This window comes from Trachymyrmex septentrionalis, unplaced genomic scaffold (assembly GCF_001594115.1).
Source record: "Trachymyrmex septentrionalis isolate Tsep2-gDNA-1 unplaced genomic scaffold, Tsep1.0 scaffold62, whole genome shotgun sequence".
In the NCBI taxonomy this organism is placed as follows: Eukaryota; Metazoa; Arthropoda; class Insecta; order Hymenoptera; family Formicidae; genus Trachymyrmex; species Trachymyrmex septentrionalis.
Genome location: NW_017305800.1, coordinates 4,126,919 through 4,144,048, shown reverse-complemented (window position 1 = coordinate 4,144,048; position 17,130 = coordinate 4,126,919). Strand labels below are relative to the sequence as shown.

General features: G+C 32.1%; 3 protein-coding genes across 7 annotated transcripts; 2 read left to right on the top strand and 1 right to left on the bottom strand.

Annotated features, from left to right (window-relative positions):
• Positions 1-1,539: 1,539 nt before the first annotated feature.
• LOC108752951 (uncharacterized protein PF11_0213-like) lies at positions 1,540-9,477 on the bottom strand. Of its 3 annotated transcripts, none has more exons than XM_018494206.1 (10): positions 9,340-9,477; positions 8,604-8,774; positions 8,346-8,479; positions 8,020-8,158; positions 7,722-7,931; positions 7,439-7,650; positions 6,951-7,252; positions 1,857-6,871; positions 1,731-1,792; positions 1,540-1,638 (listed from the first exon to the last, which is right to left on the bottom strand). In XM_018494206.1, exons 1-10 carry the CDS (start codon positions 9,380-9,382, stop codon positions 1,540-1,542), a joined length of 6,387 nt encoding a protein of 2,128 aa, XP_018349708.1. In that variant the 5' UTR covers positions 9,383-9,477. The 3 variants fall into 3 exon arrangements, with proteins under 3 accessions (XP_018349708.1, XP_018349709.1, XP_018349710.1); XM_018494207.1 differs by having other exon boundaries at positions 7,722-7,928; XM_018494208.1 differs by having other exon boundaries at positions 8,370-8,479.
• A 2,450-nt stretch (positions 9,478-11,927) lies between these two features.
• LOC108752820 (protein PET100 homolog, mitochondrial) lies at positions 11,928-13,010 on the top strand. Its single transcript, XM_018493919.1, has 2 exons — positions 11,928-12,051; positions 12,757-13,010. The coding sequence occupies exon 2, from the start codon at positions 12,766-12,768 to the stop codon at positions 13,006-13,008; it is 243 nt and encodes an 80-aa protein (XP_018349421.1). The 5' UTR covers positions 11,928-12,051; positions 12,757-12,765; the 3' UTR covers positions 13,009-13,010.
• Positions 13,011-13,500: 490 nt separating this feature from the next.
• LOC108752762 (ras association domain-containing protein 4) lies at positions 13,501-16,904 on the top strand. 3 transcript variants are annotated; one of them, XM_018493839.1, is made up of 11 exons: positions 13,501-13,769; positions 14,108-14,202; positions 14,302-14,432; positions 14,692-14,767; positions 14,848-14,988; positions 15,052-15,225; positions 15,291-15,513; positions 15,589-15,791; positions 15,865-16,147; positions 16,231-16,450; positions 16,509-16,904. In XM_018493839.1, exons 1-11 carry the CDS (start codon positions 13,730-13,732, stop codon positions 16,567-16,569), a joined length of 1,647 nt encoding a protein of 548 aa, XP_018349341.1. In that variant the 5' UTR covers positions 13,501-13,729; the 3' UTR covers positions 16,570-16,904. The 3 variants fall into 3 exon arrangements, with proteins under 3 accessions (XP_018349341.1, XP_018349339.1, XP_018349340.1); XM_018493837.1 differs by having other exon boundaries at positions 15,291-15,791; XM_018493838.1 differs by having other exon boundaries at positions 14,848-14,992; positions 15,062-15,225; positions 15,291-15,791.
• The last annotated feature ends 226 nt before the right edge of the window (positions 16,905-17,130 follow it).

Sequence of the window (17,130 nt, the reverse complement as noted above, 5' to 3'; positions counted from 1 at the left end):
GTATTTTCCCGTTTTTGTAGCCATGAAAAATGTCTGTACTATAAAAATATAATAGTGCCAAGAATTAGGATATTTGTTGAAAAATCATTTCTTTTTAAATTGTTCCTGTTGGGGGAATCCCGTTTGCCTACGGTATCGTTTGCCTACATTATTTTTGCCGACAGTTTAACTGTTTCTAAAATTTTTATTTGTGTGCAAAAGTGCATATAGGCAATCAAACTGTAGGCAATAATTTTTGTGTGCAAAAATTATTGCCGACGAACTGTCAGCAAAAGTGATGTAGGTAAACGATACTGTAGGCAATTGATTTGTAGGCAAAAGCAACCATCTCGTTTCTATTACTATATCAAATAAATTCAATTAATATTGTCAGTTATGGATATAGTCTAAATAAATTCTGTGTATAGTATATTCCCCATAACTATACACACTCACACAACACACACGAATGGGCTGTATAATATGTAAACCAAGTTCTGTTCTTAGCTATGTATGCTGAAGTGTAATAAATTTTATTCTATTACGTACACAAATACAGGATGTCTGCAACAGTATCAAAACTGTTATAGCGCTTCTGCACATGAAAAAAAACAATCGAAAGTGTCTAATATATGTCCGATTCCAAACGGAGTATTGATGGAAACATGAGTCAAAATAAATATGATTTAATGTCATTTATTCTCTCTTGTTTTAAATTCTTATTCAATCGGAATTTTATTCCGATAGACCAAATCTTTCATTCGTCCACCAAAATGTGAACAAATATGTTAATGTGTCTCTATCAATTGTCGGCCCTGTCATCCACTGTCTCTCGTGAAAAAGGTAAGTCTACAACTTATCTAGTTACAATTTGATGAACGAAAGTTCTAAAGAAAGAAAAAGAAGAGAGAATGACGAGAAGAACGAAATTTCAAAGTTCAGGACAATTATAGCAACTGACACTTAATGCTGCCGATATCATTCGCAAAACTCTAATAAAATAATTTTCCAAAGTTCAAAACAATTTATTAATTCATGCTAAAAAAATGTCAGACAAATTTTGAGCATCTTTTGTAAAGCATTAAATAAAATAACGAACATTAAAAATATTTACTATGATTCATGTTTCCTTACTTCAAAGTATTCCTTAACTCCGAAATCATTCGGATATATTTATTAGATATTTTCAACTTATATATATATTTTCATATACTAAAACCACTATAGCAGTTTGGCATTGTATGCAGAGACATTCTATATATAATTTTATATTTTCACACAATTAAAAATTAAAAAATTAATCTTAAAATAATTTGTCTTAAATTAAAAGATAATAAATATTTATTCATAACATAAAGTCGATATTTAAAAAATATTTGGCTAAAGAAATGATAATCATATAGAAATGACTTTCAAGAGATATAAATGTTAAATAATCTAGATTATCAGTAGTAAAATACTCTATCTTCACTTCCAATACTCTAATGCTATATATAATTATATAAAAATAGAAAAAAACAATATTTACATTTTTATACATATATACAATAAAGAGAGCATTTATTCAGGTCCATGAACTGTAGATAGGAATTTATTCAGGTCCATTTCGTCTAAGTTACTAAGTAATGCTTGAGGATCAGTCGGGCATTTCTTCTCAATCTAGATAAAAAATTATAAAAACAATTGTATTATATAGTATTATTAGAGGTGACGTAAATACATATTAACATAAATATGAATTATTTAATTACCTGTTTTGTTTCTTTTGCTTCTGACAGTTTTCTCTTTCGGCTTTTGGTAGTAATATCTGGAACTAAAACATTTTATATAACGATATCTAACTTTTACAAGTTTTAACAATATCTTTACAATCTTACCTTTTTCCTGCTTATCCAGTTTTTGCTTTTTCTTTGTATCAGATTGCTTATTATTATTAGTTTTGTTTGTCGCAGCAGTTTTAATCATCTTTTTCATTTTAGCTTTTGGTGGTTCTTCTACAGGAGATGATGTAGCCAAAGGTTTTGTAGTATCATTTTTTATATTAAGCATGTCCTTATCCGTCTTAGGTGTTTCACAAACTTTTTCATTTTTGGTGCGAGATTTTTTATTCACTGTTCGTTTCTTAGGCGGAAGATTAAGTATTTCTTCGAATTCGGTAGCTTTCATTATCTTGATGCACTCAACGGGGTTCGGATCTGAGAGATCTGCATAATTGATTTCGATCTGTAATTCATGTGCGCTGTATCTCCTTCTTCTCTTTTTCATCGGCACACTATCGTCATATACAAAGTGATACTCTGTTTTATTATTATGAACATCGACTGTTTGGTGCAACTCATTACCACTTTCGTTTTCAGGTTCACTGTGTTCTTTGTGTTGCTGTTCAGCTTGACTTTTATTATTGTGCAAATGCTCCTTTTTAGACGCTGGCACTAATTGCAAACATTGAAGAACGGTTGATAATTCGTGCTTAGGATTTTCAACGTTGACGATTTTCTTCTTATCCGAAGCTTCAACAAGATTAGAATTTTGAATTTCTGTATCAATTGTCTTAGTTTCGTTATCTTTTGCCGAAGATGTTTTGTTATCATTTTCCTCGTCACTGAATAAGTCACGCTTTACTTGATCCACCTTATATCTTAATATTTTGTAATCAGATTTCTCATTTAAAAATTGTCTCGGTTTATTTTTTTTATCATCTGTTTGATCATGCTTTACTTTATCCAAAGCTGATATTTCTTGTTTAACAATATATTTTTCCGAATTTTCTTTTTTCAAAACTTGTTCTTGTATATCAATATTTTTTTGTGTTTCTACTATTCCATCTTTGTCGACATTACTCTCAATATTACAATATTCCTCTATACTCTTAGTATCTAGCCTCTTTTTTAGATAATCTTGATTTTCTGATAAAGAATTATATAATTCCGTGGATTCGTTTTTCTTACAATTTTCAACTTCATTATTTTCACAAATATCATTTACGAATTGTTTTGTCGTATGATTATCAAGCTTGCTACCATTATTTTTGTAATTCGTTAAGTTAGAATCTGTACTTTTCGATGCAGCAACTTGGTTTGTCGTTTTTTCTTTGTTGTCATAACGCTTATTCACGAGATTTGGTTTTTCCGGCTCATGTTGTCTTTGCGTATTTTTTCTCGAGGTTTCTTGTAGATTATCTTGCGGCTCCGTATCCTTATTAACATTTCTGGAATATTTTATCGTTGGACGTATATTTCGGTTTCCTCTACCAAACTTCTTTAGAGTTTCTGAAGCTTTGCTTGTTAAAATGCATTTACGTTTTGTTCCACAAAGGTTCAATTTTGAATTATCTTTGATCTTAGCTATGATGCGTTGTCGTTTTTCTTCTAATAGCTGCCTTTGCATAAGTTTATTGTTCACAGACGTGCTTTGCTCATCTTCAGATTGACACTCATCTTCAATCGGTTTCCGCAACTGGATCAATCCTGGCTGAATACACTGTATATCTATTATTTTTGGCAGTGCTCTCGGTTTGTTGATTTGTATTTTACTGCTATTCTTTGGCGGCTTATTTGATTTCGATAATTTTTTGTCTTTCGTCATAATTGCTGATATTTTTGTTGTCAAGTTAATCATTTCTACTCCGCTTTTCGAACTGCTGGGCGTTTCCGAAATATCAGCCTCATTTAATAAAGTCTCATCTTTAGCTGGGGTTTCTTTCTGGGTATTCTTTAACTGATCGTCAGTTTTCGTGATTGCGAATAGTTTCTTTGGCGAAGACTCCGTTTCAATCGCATTATCTGATTTTTTACATGCGTTTTGTATATTTGTTGCATCATTTATATTTTTCGGTGCGTTTTTTTCCGCGAAATCGCTACTGATGTCTGTGCTCGTTTTACTTGGGGCTTTGTTGCATTTCTCATTTGGCGAACATGTATTTATCGATGTATTCGAACTGCTGGATGTAGATGACGAGGATGATGATGATGATGATGTGTCAGATGACGAGCTACTCTCAGAATCATTGTGAGAATCGTTGACATCGGTTATTATTTCCTGATGCTCACTTATGCCTTTAAATTCATTTATTTGTATTAGATCTACATGTCGATCTGTTATAATGGAAGCGTTGAATTCTGCGCTTCCTGAATCTTTAGAAGAAGATGCAATTTTGAACTCTTTGATAGCTTCTTCTTTTGGTAAATTCTCCTTGATGACTTCGAACTCCGTTATCTCTAATTTAGAAGAACACGTCTGATAAGTATTACCAGAAGTGAGACTATTGTGCACCGAATGTAATTGTATGTGCGATGAAGATATAATGGGTGACTCTTGTATACTGTTGTCTTTAGGCTTATTGTTAGATACCTTCAGATCAGACTCTTGAGCTTGCTCAGAGGTGGGTTTGTAATATGGGGAATTGTACTCGTCTCTTTTTATAACATCTCTAGTCATCTCCTCTTTCGGAGTTATAGCTATGCCCGGGGTTATCGGGAATTCCGGGGTGGGAATAAAACTACGTATTTTAGAGGAATCCTCGCTGACCTTGATAAACGGAGTAATTAGATTACTAGAGGGACTTAATACTCTTGGCGTCGGTGGAGGACCGGATATGTTATCGAATTTTCTAGGTGTCTCCAAATTTATCATATCTGGCATTCGCAAGACATGCTGTGTACTGTCCACGGATAAAATTCTCGAAACTTCAGACACTTGCAAATTGATTTGTGCTACTTCCATGTTTTTTCCTTTTTCGTTATCAAACTTCCTTAAATTAGTCGAAATCGTTTTAAGTTGCGCATATTTTTTTACAGGTTTCTTTTCGGATACCGTTGCATCATTGCTGGATGCGTTTGTACTATTTGTTTTTGCCGATGTGTCACAGGTAACAGTTGAAATCTTGTCGGATTTGTTCGTTATGAAACCTACAGTATTAACAGTAGCTTTTTTTTTATTTTCTTTTTCATTATTTTGCGGTTCTATTATTTTTACGTTTTCTTGAGAATTTTCTTCCAGTTCATCGATGTCTTCCATATCATGCTTAAATTTCTTGTTCTCTTTTGATTTACTGCCAGTTTTTCTTTCGTCGTTGCTCTTCGTTGATAGAGAACTATATTTAGTTTTCTTATGTATTTCATCATCTTTGACAGAATTTTTTTTCCTCTTTGCAGGCTTCTTGGTATCCGACTCATCTTTCTCGTCTCTCTTATTCGCTTCTATATTCTTACGTAAATCAGCATCCCAACTTCCTGTTAAGGACTTAGACGGCTTGTGTTGAACAATCCTATCCTCCGAGGAAGAACAAGATGCGCTTGTACTTCCATGTGGAGAGACCTCCCCTATGATAACACCAACACCATTGTACTTATCCCAACCACCCATGAGTTTGGGCGCAGGACTTCTAGTAGCTATGGGAATTCTATAAGACTGACTAACTTTTATTGGACTCTTCTGCTTTTGAGCAGAAGTATTAGAAAGCGCCGGTGATCTAAATAATGAAGTCCTACAAACAGATTTTAAACGTTTCGTCGATGTAGAGAACTGGGAATTTCCATCTCCATTCATTTTCCTTGTCGTTCTCGTAGGAGTGCTAAAGTCAAGCGCTCTTATGTGACTGCTTCGTTTGCGCGGCGTGGACAAGCTTAATCTATGATTTTTAGATCTACTTTTTAACAAAGATTTTGGAGTGCGTTTAGTAATAATATCGACGTTCTTAGGTAACTGTTCATTTCTATTATTTATCGTATTGCCCACATTTTCCATTATAGGCGCTAAATCAATGTCCGAAAGATTGTGGGTTTGATTGATTTTGCTACAATTAAATTTTAAATATGGAGAAAATCCGCTATCCGACAGGCTGATATTTTCCTCCAAATTGATCATATTGGTGCCATCTAATAACGTTTTAGCGCTCGTCTCATGGGCGTAAAGCGTTATCGATTCACCTCCAACGATTTTATTAATTTGCACCGGTTCTATTGGACAATTTAATACCTGTTGATCAATATTGATGTTGGGTACTGTTATGTCAGTTTGATGTATAGTTTTTAAACGTTTATTCATATTATTACCGTTTTTTGATTGTAATAATTCCACTTGATTCATAGGATTGTTTGGTTCTTCTATTACGGATGACAGTGTCTTGGTTACAGGTAATTGTTGTTGTGCCACATTTACTGTCCTTAAATATAAAGTTTCCACGGTTTCGTTAATTTTGCTTGAATCTTTTGGAGCAATTGGAATAAAACGCGAAGTGGAAGTTGATGTAATAGTTGATGAACGATTTATCAAAAGATTATCCATTTCGTCTTTCGAACACACTATCAATGTTGGCATAGTCATGATTTCGTGTTCTGTTATAGGTTGAATTGTATTGGACTGGATAGAATTAGATTGATTATCACTGGTTACTTGATCACGTTTAGGTTTCGTAGGTTTTAGTCGCTTTAACGTAGACTTTTTAACTTTAGGCTGTACATTGCTATTTGCAGATAATGTAACGTCATTAGTTTTCTGTATGTCTATTTCTGCTAACGGCTTTACAGCATCATTCTTATTTACTGTAGAGGTCATTGTTTGTATTTTCTGTTCATTATCGTCATTTATTAATTCTTTTGCATCAAGAGTCTTTTTGTCACTGTCAGACACACTATTAATAATATTGGCATTTATAATACTCAACACTGCGGCTGCATTTTGATCTTCTAAAGTGTTCCGATCTTTCTCTTGATCTCTTACTTTGTCAACTTCGTCTTCGACTCTGTTATATTGTTGTCTTGAAGAACTACGAAGTCTGTGTTTCAAAGGGACATCCGTTGTGCCGTCCTCCGTGATTACTTTAGTATCCATTACCACTGGCTCTGTTGAGTTAATATTGTCCTTATCTGTTTCCATTTGATTCTTTTGCATTCTAAAAATATTACAATACTTTAAAAATATAGTATTCGATTTATAACGAAATATCCAAAGAATATAAAATCTATACACACTCATTAGCAGATTTTTTGCTTAACTTTCCTTCGCCATCTTCTTCTGGACTTGTGTCTGTTTCTGTATGCACCCCAATGGTTTCAGCAATAAATCGTTTAAACACAGGATCGGATTCTGTTGTTTCGACGATTGATTTAATAGCATTATTGATTTCAGCCATAAATGAAGTGTTTCCTTCACCGATCATTGATTCATTCAAATCGTCTTTCAAAGATAAGTCCGTAGGAATGATTGCTCTGTTGATGTTCTCTGCAATACATTGTTGTAATTCTTCACGATTTAACATTTCTTTCGTTAATATCTGAAAATGTATGTAAACATGCACATATATAATATATTTAATGATATAATGTATTCATAGTGATTTGGAAAGTAAATTTTTATAAATTATAAATTATGTTATTGTGTAAATAAAATAAATTGTGTAATTATTTTAATGTAAATAATATAAACATACAAATAGAAAATTAGTTACTTAGATGCTTACACTAAGATTTTCAATAGGCACATCATTAGATTCGGACTCTGATTCAGGTATCTCATAAGGAATAGTTTGGACTTCTGCACTAGAAAAACTCAATAATTCTTCTGTACTTGTGGCTGCAGTATACTGTTTAGGTATTGTACTAATTACATTGTTTTCTTCCTTTCTTTTATCATCAATGTCCATTTCGCAACTTCGTACACTTGAGACATCGTCTATAAGAAAAATAAAGCTACAAACTTATCTATTAACTTATATAATTGATTTGTTACTTTTATAATTATACCTAAACTTATCCGAGTATTATTGTTTCTATTACGTGTAGCAATACTATTTGTACTATTATGTTTATCAAAATCACATTGTCTGTAAAGTTCCTGTGTGAAATTGTCATCTCTTTTCTCTGTATGAGCAGCACAGTCTATCTGCTTTAACAAATCAACATTTCCAGGCAGACTTTCTAACGGTGTTGTGTCAACATTGTGACAACTTGCTGCTATATCTAAACATCATAAGTTTTATCAAAATCTTGTATTATATAAGGTATTATAAACATTGCAAATAAATAAGTAAAATAAACATACGCGGGCTCATGATTTCAGATTGTTGTACTAAATTTAACTGAGATTTAATATTGCGTTTAATTCGTTCACTATTACTATGGTGCCTTTTCCGTAAATTACTTGCAACAACAGGTGAGCCACTTGATGTTTGTGTATTGCTCTGTAAAATATGAAAAAACATTATGTCATATAATTTAAATATTATAACCTATGTTTACATGCTCTATATATATATATATTTTTTCTTTTTAGAGCTTGTCCAAAATTGCTTTTCCATTATGCTAAATATGACAGATATCTGCAAATTTAGAATACTGTGGAAAGCAATTAAGATAATGATAAGTTACCTGTGAAGGTACATTAATATTTACAACAAATCGTTGACCACGTGGCTCTTCTACAAGAAACTTGAGTTGCTCTATTAAATCTCCACAATGCTTTAACTGTTCACAATCAGTGGCTTTGCTTAACCGTTCTTGAACTATAAGAAATAATGTATGTTTGTATAACACAAGCTAAATATTTGCAGAATATACCGGCTACATCTATTTATTATTATTATTATTTAAATTTAAATTAAAAAATTAATTGACACTATTATTTACTCATAGCACTGATAGCTGACAATTTTTCAATAATATCCATCAATGTTAGACCATTAACTCTGGTGCTAAATCTCCTCCCACAAGAAAGTACTGTACGGCATTCTTGCAAGTGCGGAGATGTCTCTAAAAACAGTTTAGCTGCTTCAGTACATTTTTGATCTTCTAAATAACCTAGAAGCAAAAATTTTTTAACAGGTTTACAACATAAATCAACCATACAACTTGATTAGTGCTATTAAATAAAAGTAATATATAAAATAAACCTAAAGTATAAAAACATTCCTACACAACTAAAATATTCTCTTTGTTGTGCTTTCTATAGTGAAACTTTCTATAGTTCTTCCATCCTCTCCAAATTCAAGCATATAAAAAACATAGTTAAAACAAGCAAACTCAAAGAAATCATAATCACTCAACAAAAGTTTTTCTTTTTCTATTAAGGAAACTGTAGTCGTACAATTACATAATATTTACAATTTTAATGTATCAATATTACTCTCAAATATAAAAAACACTTTGTTATATTATTTGTTTGTACATTAGATGCGAATACATTAAGAAGACAATGTAATTGCGTGACAGAATTCGATGGCATAAAAGGGATATATTCTTTCAAGCAAAGGCAGCAAATTGATTATGACAGCTAGGTAAGAAAGGCTACAAAGTCTCCGAGGGATGGTATTCTCGCGGGAAAGGTTACGCGTGATACTTTGATTTTGATTCTATTGGATCTTACCGAGCACCAGTCGCGCGATCTCGGACGGTAGTAAAGCTTCCATGATTGCGTCGAATATACCTCGTAATGCCCAGGAAATCTCATCGAGGCATCACGATTTAAGGCAAACAATGCTACTCTCGAATGCGTTATTGCGTCTCAACAATGGCAACAAATGGCAAACATGCCAAACATTTGTAATGCATTGCTACCAACGTGTAGCCTCTCGCTTTCCTCAAATTCGACAACTTTGACTGACAAATTAAAAAAATGAATACGCTTCACCGTTCTCTTCTCAAAACGGAACGAAACTGTTTGTTGCGACGTTATCGCAATTATCGTTCGCAAAGACGTTTAAATTAGAGATATTTGGAATTTACATCGACTCGTGTTTCCGCTCACTTTATTTAAATTAGAACATTCATTTTACGTCATCGAGTACGAGACTAAGTGGAAACGCAGAAAGAATAACATTGTTACAGCTTGAGGGAATGTCACCCTGTTTTTTAAACTTATATTTCGCGGCTGCATTCAAATCTTGCATTCATATCATCGCCATTTTTACAATTGACAAACAGGACGCCGTAATCGCCGCGCCGAAAGAAAACAATAGTTGCAACTAGCTGAAGTCTGCGCGACTGCGCGCGAGTCGTAATCGCGGGTTGGCATCATGGAGTAAAAAAAGAGACCAAACCACCGACAAGATACTATTAAAGACGGACATCCTTACGGGAGTTCGCGTTCTTGTGAATATTGAAGTGATTAAGAATTAAAAACTAATAATACTGTACTAATTTTATGATTTATTAGTTTAGTAGACGTATTTATGCATTTAAAAGTCTAAACTAATACTCGATTTTTCTTTAAAATTGTGATTTCAGTGTTATCGTGAAAGTTTAATTATCAACAGAAATAATAACTACAGAGAAAAAATTATAATTTTTCTGCAATATATAGGATATTAGAGCTTTACAAGTATGCATATTTATTTATGGAACATTTATGTAATAAACAACCATAAATTTAATAATATATGAGACAAATATTTATGTTAATAATAAATTTGTATGAATTGTCGATAATGTCAGCGTTTTTCTGAATCTTTTCTTGCTTGAGGAAAGATTCAGTACCAACTTCATGGCGCGAAACAGGTCGGCATTTATAGTCGATTCTTACATTTAAGACTGTCTTAAGTCAATTTTAAGATGTCGTAAGTCAATCCGAGGACTATTAACATCTTAAGACATTATATTTAAGATGGTTTTAAAATAAAAACGGACTATGAATAGCCCCATGTTTCGCGTTTCACGGTTGTTAAACACGTACTTATATCCGTTTCCATCAAAGTAGATTAATTTTACGTCCGTATTCATAGTTCTTCCTTGAGGAATGAGGATTCCTTATTCCTCATTTCATGTTTCATAAACCTTCTTTGACCAAACAAGGAGCCTTATTAGCTTTCTTTTTTCAAGGGAAGTTACGAATTTCCTTGAGGAGATGTAACCTTCATAATCAAGCAAACCTTCAAATTTAATTCGTCACACTGGTCTTTTTATTTTCAATAGCTTTTAATTTAAATCTGATGCATCAATAATTATTTTCGATAGCTTTTTTTCGGAAATAAACTTTTCTAAAAGCATTTTCTCCTTCTTCGTACAATGAGCAATTATGGCGAATTCGATTGGAAACACTGATGCATATTAAAAAGCCGTTGTACACTAATTTAATTTGAGTATAAAAATAAAATGCAAATATTTCGAATTATAATATACATATTTCATCTAACAGTACAATAAAATGTATTGAATATTTCACAATTTAATCGATTTTTATGTTATTTATAAACATATATTTACGTTATTTTGTGTATATACGACGGTTTTAATGTATAGTGCGTCCAATCAAATTTGCTATTAGTTTTATTATTGTCCATTATTTTTTGCAAAATACTTAATCACGATTTTATTTAATCAACAATACCTTTATAGTCTTTATTATTCGTAATTCACAATATTAGATTTACATATATTGTATATTATGATATGCTGCCTTCAGGTTATTAAAATCCCTAAAATATTTTTTCTTTCGGGAAGGCAGACTTGAGATCAGTTTATAAAACAAGAAGGCCTTAAAAAATCGAGGAATCCTTCATGGAGGCTTCCTCCACCCTTAAAATAAGGAAGAACTATGCACATGGGTGTTAATCTCGGTTCAATACACATTTGGCCATTGAAAAGAGAGAAAGCGAAGATGTTGAGTGCAAAAAGTGCAAGCAACGCGAACAGATCTATGGCCTAGTTTTCACCGAAAGTTTAAATCGGATCAGAATGTAAGAATCAACTAACTACAGTCGAGCATTCCCCTGTCGTTCGACAGTAACAGTGGCTAAACTAGTGTACACTTTTGGAACTTAAAGATATACGTTTGATATTTGTTTAAAGCGAGAAAGAGAGTTTTAAAACAGTCTAGTGTAGGAACAGAATGCAGACCACTTGAAATGCTATGAAATGTCGTTGGCGAAATCTGATTGGTCGAAATTTATCCATCATGCGCAATGCTTTACCTTTCTGATTCCACCATGACGCACTCTTGTTATTCGCACAGTTTGTGACAAGAAGTCTACATATATGATGCAGATTGTATATTGAAATGTTATCGAAGAATAACTTAAAATATTTCAAGTGATTTTTGTTGATTTTCCTACATAATTGTTTTTTTTAACGTATACTTAAGGTATAACATTATAATTTCTATAACTTTTTCGTCTATGACTGTATTTCCAAATTATGCTGTCGTCGATCTAAATTGTTCTTGAACATATCTGTTATTGGAATATTTGGTCGCATTTTTTTGTTTATCAAATGTAAATAAAGAATTTCTGCTTTTACAATTGAGATACGATATGATTTTTTTTAAATAATGAGATCGATAATAAAATTAAAAAAAGTTATTAACAATATATATATCAACAGAATGTTTAACCTAAGTAGAAATATTCTAATGTAATTTTTTTCTTCTTTGCACAATGAAGAAAAATTTGTATAAAGAGTATTGTAATTGAATTAGATAGATATAAAGAATTACATATATTTATAATATGGGCGAATTTTTTTATTCATCGATTGATCAATTGCATTGTAAGTTAATGTAATTTTGTTATGTAAAAACTGCATTTGCACATAATATGATTGATCAATCGATGAATTAAAAAACTTGTTCTATATATTGAATATAAAATATAATTATGATAGAAAATAATAGTTAGATTTGATTATTAAGTTATGAATAAAGAATTATTTATGCTGATCATAATCTGTTAACTTATGTTTCAACAATTCTTACAAATTATAGCATAAGTTAACAGAATATGGTCAATATAAATGATTCTTGAAAACCAAAGACAGATAGTTGTAACTACAAATGTTTTATATTCCTTAGGTACTTGAAATGGGTTGGATATTAGAGGTAGCCAAGATGTTTCTCTATTTATCGTTTCCTGTTGGAGTATTTCACTATGTCAATCAGCCAGCCTATTTTGATAAGTGGGTGATACAAGCAAAAAAGGAGTACTTTCCAGTCCAGAGTAAACAGGTGTTTGAGGAGATGAATGACTTTATTCATGACTTTAATGCTGAAGTTGAAAAGAAATATTTGGATGCTATGGAGAGGCAGAGTAAAAATAAACAGTGAAGAAAATATATTGTAATGTTTTCAGTTGTGATAGTAGTAGTAAAATTTATTTTTTTGTACAAAATACCTTTAAATAATTAACAGTTGATAAAAATAAAAATATTAATGAAGACTGCTTTAATCCTCATATTTTTCTATATTATTATAGAAAGAAAACTTATATAAGCTTTAAAATTAGCTTTTTTTTATTTGTTAAGCATCTTATTTTATAAAATTTATTTCTTTGTAAAATATTTTTATTGTAATATACTTTTTATTAAGATGTTTATTATGTAAAGTATTTTTTATTATTTAAGAATATAAATGTAATTGAGAGCAGAATATATTTTTATGTTATAAAAAATTAATTGTTTTCATGTTTTTTTTTCGTTTTTGAGGTAAACTATCATATGTTTTTGAATATCTTTTTAATGAATGTGTATTTTATCGCCAACACACACACATACACACACAAACAATTTTATGGTGTATGTTACGAGAGATACAAGTTAGCCTAGGTGGCGTTTGTCATATACAGAGAAATCGACGGTACGATATCTTCTCTAAGAAAGTCCAGAGAATCCAGAGAATCACTATGCTAGTAACATCTGTGTAATTAACCCGCATGTCACTTCCAATAAACGAAATGTTCCGCTAATGTAAACAAAATGGTTTAAACATTTGAGACTCCGACAAAAACATACCCGTTGCCGTCCCTCCAGGGTGCCGTGCGTCCGTCATCATGTGGAAGTGCCACAAATGCGGCAAACCTGTTTACTTCGGTGAGTTTTCGCGATTTGCGACTTGTCGAGACGACGTGTTCGCTCTGACAAGTATCATGCTACTCATGATTTGGAGCAGAGCGATCGATTTACCTCGTTACTGATACTCATGGGTATCGATGCAGAATACTCGGCTGTGGTTTATATTGAATAAAGTGAAGAATCAAAACTGTCTATTGTTATTGTATTACTTTGATTATTCATAATATTTAAAATTAATATACATTTAAAATAATAATATTGTAAAATAATAAGAGACCTGTACTGTCATTAATATTGTAACTCGCAGAGAAAAGTTATTTAGATACATAATTCAAACAAATATATCAACTTTTTAGCTGAACGTAAACAGTCTCTGGGATATGATTGGCATCCAGAATGCTTGCGATGTGAGGAATGTGGAAAGCGTTTGAATCCTGGACAACATGCAGAGGTAATGTAAATAAAGTATTTATTGTTCTTTTAGTTATAAATTGATATTATAGATTATATGATAATTACAATGTATATTCTGTTATTGTATTAAAATTAGCACAAAGGCGTGCCTTATTGCCACGTTCCTTGCTATGGAGCATTATTTGGACCTCAATTATTCGGCCATGGCACAAGGGTGGAATCACATACAAGTTTTGGAAAAAAGGAAAGTCGACCATCTTTACCAAGGTAAATACACATAAAAATTCTATATAAATCATTAAAAATAAATTTTTTATTATTTGTTTTAAGATAGTATATCATTTTGTTATTTTGTGTTCATTGCTTTATTATAAACCTAAATTTAAAAAATCCAAGAAGTTCTATTTAAAATAAATTAAAAATCGCTATAGTTGAATGTTTCACTGAAGAAAATAAACATTTTATTATTTAGATAATTCATTATTTAAATAATTTCTTAAAAATAAATATTTTTTTAATATTTTAGATCGCATCTAGAATCCAAGTTGAAAGTTTTTAATCAGTATTATGAAGGCAAAAGTGGAGGAATTCGAAGTCGTGAGGTATAAAGGCTTTTCATAATATTTATATATAGTTCGTATTATAAAAAATATCTTTATAAACAAATAGCAATTTAAAACAGGTTAATGGAAGATTGATATTAGAAGGTGCATTGAGAATTTATTGGGGAGTCCGTGGTGTAATCCATTTGAAAGAAGATGACGATCAGCGCACAGTAGTTACTGCACGAAATAGAAACTCATGCAGGCACAGTGTTTCTGAGGTTTGTCATTTTTATTTGCGTTAAGGTTTGATAACATCTATTCATTGCTTTTAATTATGATAGGATGTTGAAGACGAAGATAAGGCAGATGAACTATCTAAGAGTACATTGGATAGCAGTGTGGAAAATAATGCAAAGTCTGTTCCAACATCGCCCGATCATTTGAAGAGTCTCACTTTGCCTATGAAATTGGATGTCAAGAATATGGAATGGGATGAATTAGATGAACTCTTACAGGTTTTATTTTTAATATTTATGCTTAATTGATTAAACAGAAGTAAACTAGAGAAATATGATTGCAGGTGGAACGAAAGGTTGAGGGTGGTAATAAATTATATCAGACGATGCCTGAGAATCTTCCATCAATAAGTTCGCAATCTAGTATGGATACGCCACCACTCTCGTCTCAGTCGAGTCTCGATCGATCGGATTCCCGCGAAAATTCGGAAACGAGCAGCCCCAATCATCACACTACTAGTCGAGATAACGACAGTAGTTTAAATAGCACGCCAACGCACAGCATAGGTAGTTCTTCTAGTACAGACACTCCTGTCTGTAATTTAGGAGCTTCTAATCGAAATGGTACGCTTCGAAGAGTAGAGTACTTCGACAACTTGGAGAAGAACCCCGGCAATAAGTCAATTAGTACCGACGATAGCTGGATCGAAAAGGGTTTGAACCGATCGTTGTCCGGTCCTGATTGTCTTCAGAGACATAGAACTGATAGTGACACGGATTCGGTGAATTCTTTGCAATTCAGAGAGGACGACAATATGACTATGTCTACAGACAGCGGATTAGAGGTATCATATCGCGAATTTATTCTGTCAACTCTATAATTTTAAGTGTACATATGAATTTATTTTCTGGTTGCAGTTAGATGGTGTCGTTTTGCGTCGCAAACAAGGTTCCACTGCGATCAGACGACGTCCAGGCGGCAGACGTCAATCGCGAAGCCGATTACGACGTCGTTGCTCAATCAACGGCCACTTTTACAACCGAGAGACCAGTTTCTTCACGCCACCTCATGGATCGCAGATGTCCGTTTGGGTAACGAGTCTAGTGAACACTCAGGAAGTTATTAATCTTATGTTGGACAAATATAAAGTCGATGCCAAGTCCGATAACTTTGCATTATTTGTAGTCCGCGACAATGGTGGTAAGAAAACTGCGATTCTCTAGAAAATTGACTTACGTGTGATTATATTTTTCTTCATTATATACAATCTGTATTGTTTTTAGAGCAAAGAAGACTGAAGGATGACGAGTATCCTTTAGAAGTTCGAGTAGTCTTAGGTCCTCATGAGAACGTTGCACGACTGTTTCTGGTCGATAAATTATCCACGCCTGAAATCAGTTCCGATGTTGCGCAGTTTCTTAATTTATCTGTAGCAGAATGCCATGGCATACTACAACGTTACCATTATGAAGAGGAACGTCAGATTCTTGTCTTAAAAGAAAAGTAAGTACATAACATTTGTCAATAAGAATCGTAATATTATAATAATTCGATATTTCAGATATAAAGAGATGCGAAAAAGAATAAAACAAAGAATGGAAGAGCTAAAAGTTCGTTTATAGATAGAATGATGAATGAATGTTCGTAAGGATATTCATGCAATTATTTTTATAAGCGATTAAAAAATTTCTCTGTAGAAAAATGTTCATGTGGCAAGAATCTATAATTCGTACCATGCTGAATAGGTATGTATTGCAGTAACATGACACAATTTATGACACAAAGCATTTCTGAAATACTATACAATATACATTTGTATTTCAGTTTTATTTGTAGCTTAATGGACTTTTTATACAACAAGCTATTACTTAAGTTTTAAGTGTTAAATCATAAGAAATTAACTAATCACAATTGAATATGAGAAGAGTAATTGATTATGATTGATCAATTTCTTATAGCTTAAGACTTAAAGCTTAGATAATGACTTATTGTAGAAAACCCATAATATTTCGTTATTATGTTCTCTTTTATTTAAAATTTTTGTTGCATTTATTCTATCATTGTTATATATGGAATTACTCTTAATAGTATACTTTAATATGGAGATCGAATCTGTAGTGATTTTATATCAAATTTTTGCATTTATCAGAGACGACGTTTTATATATATATATATATATATAT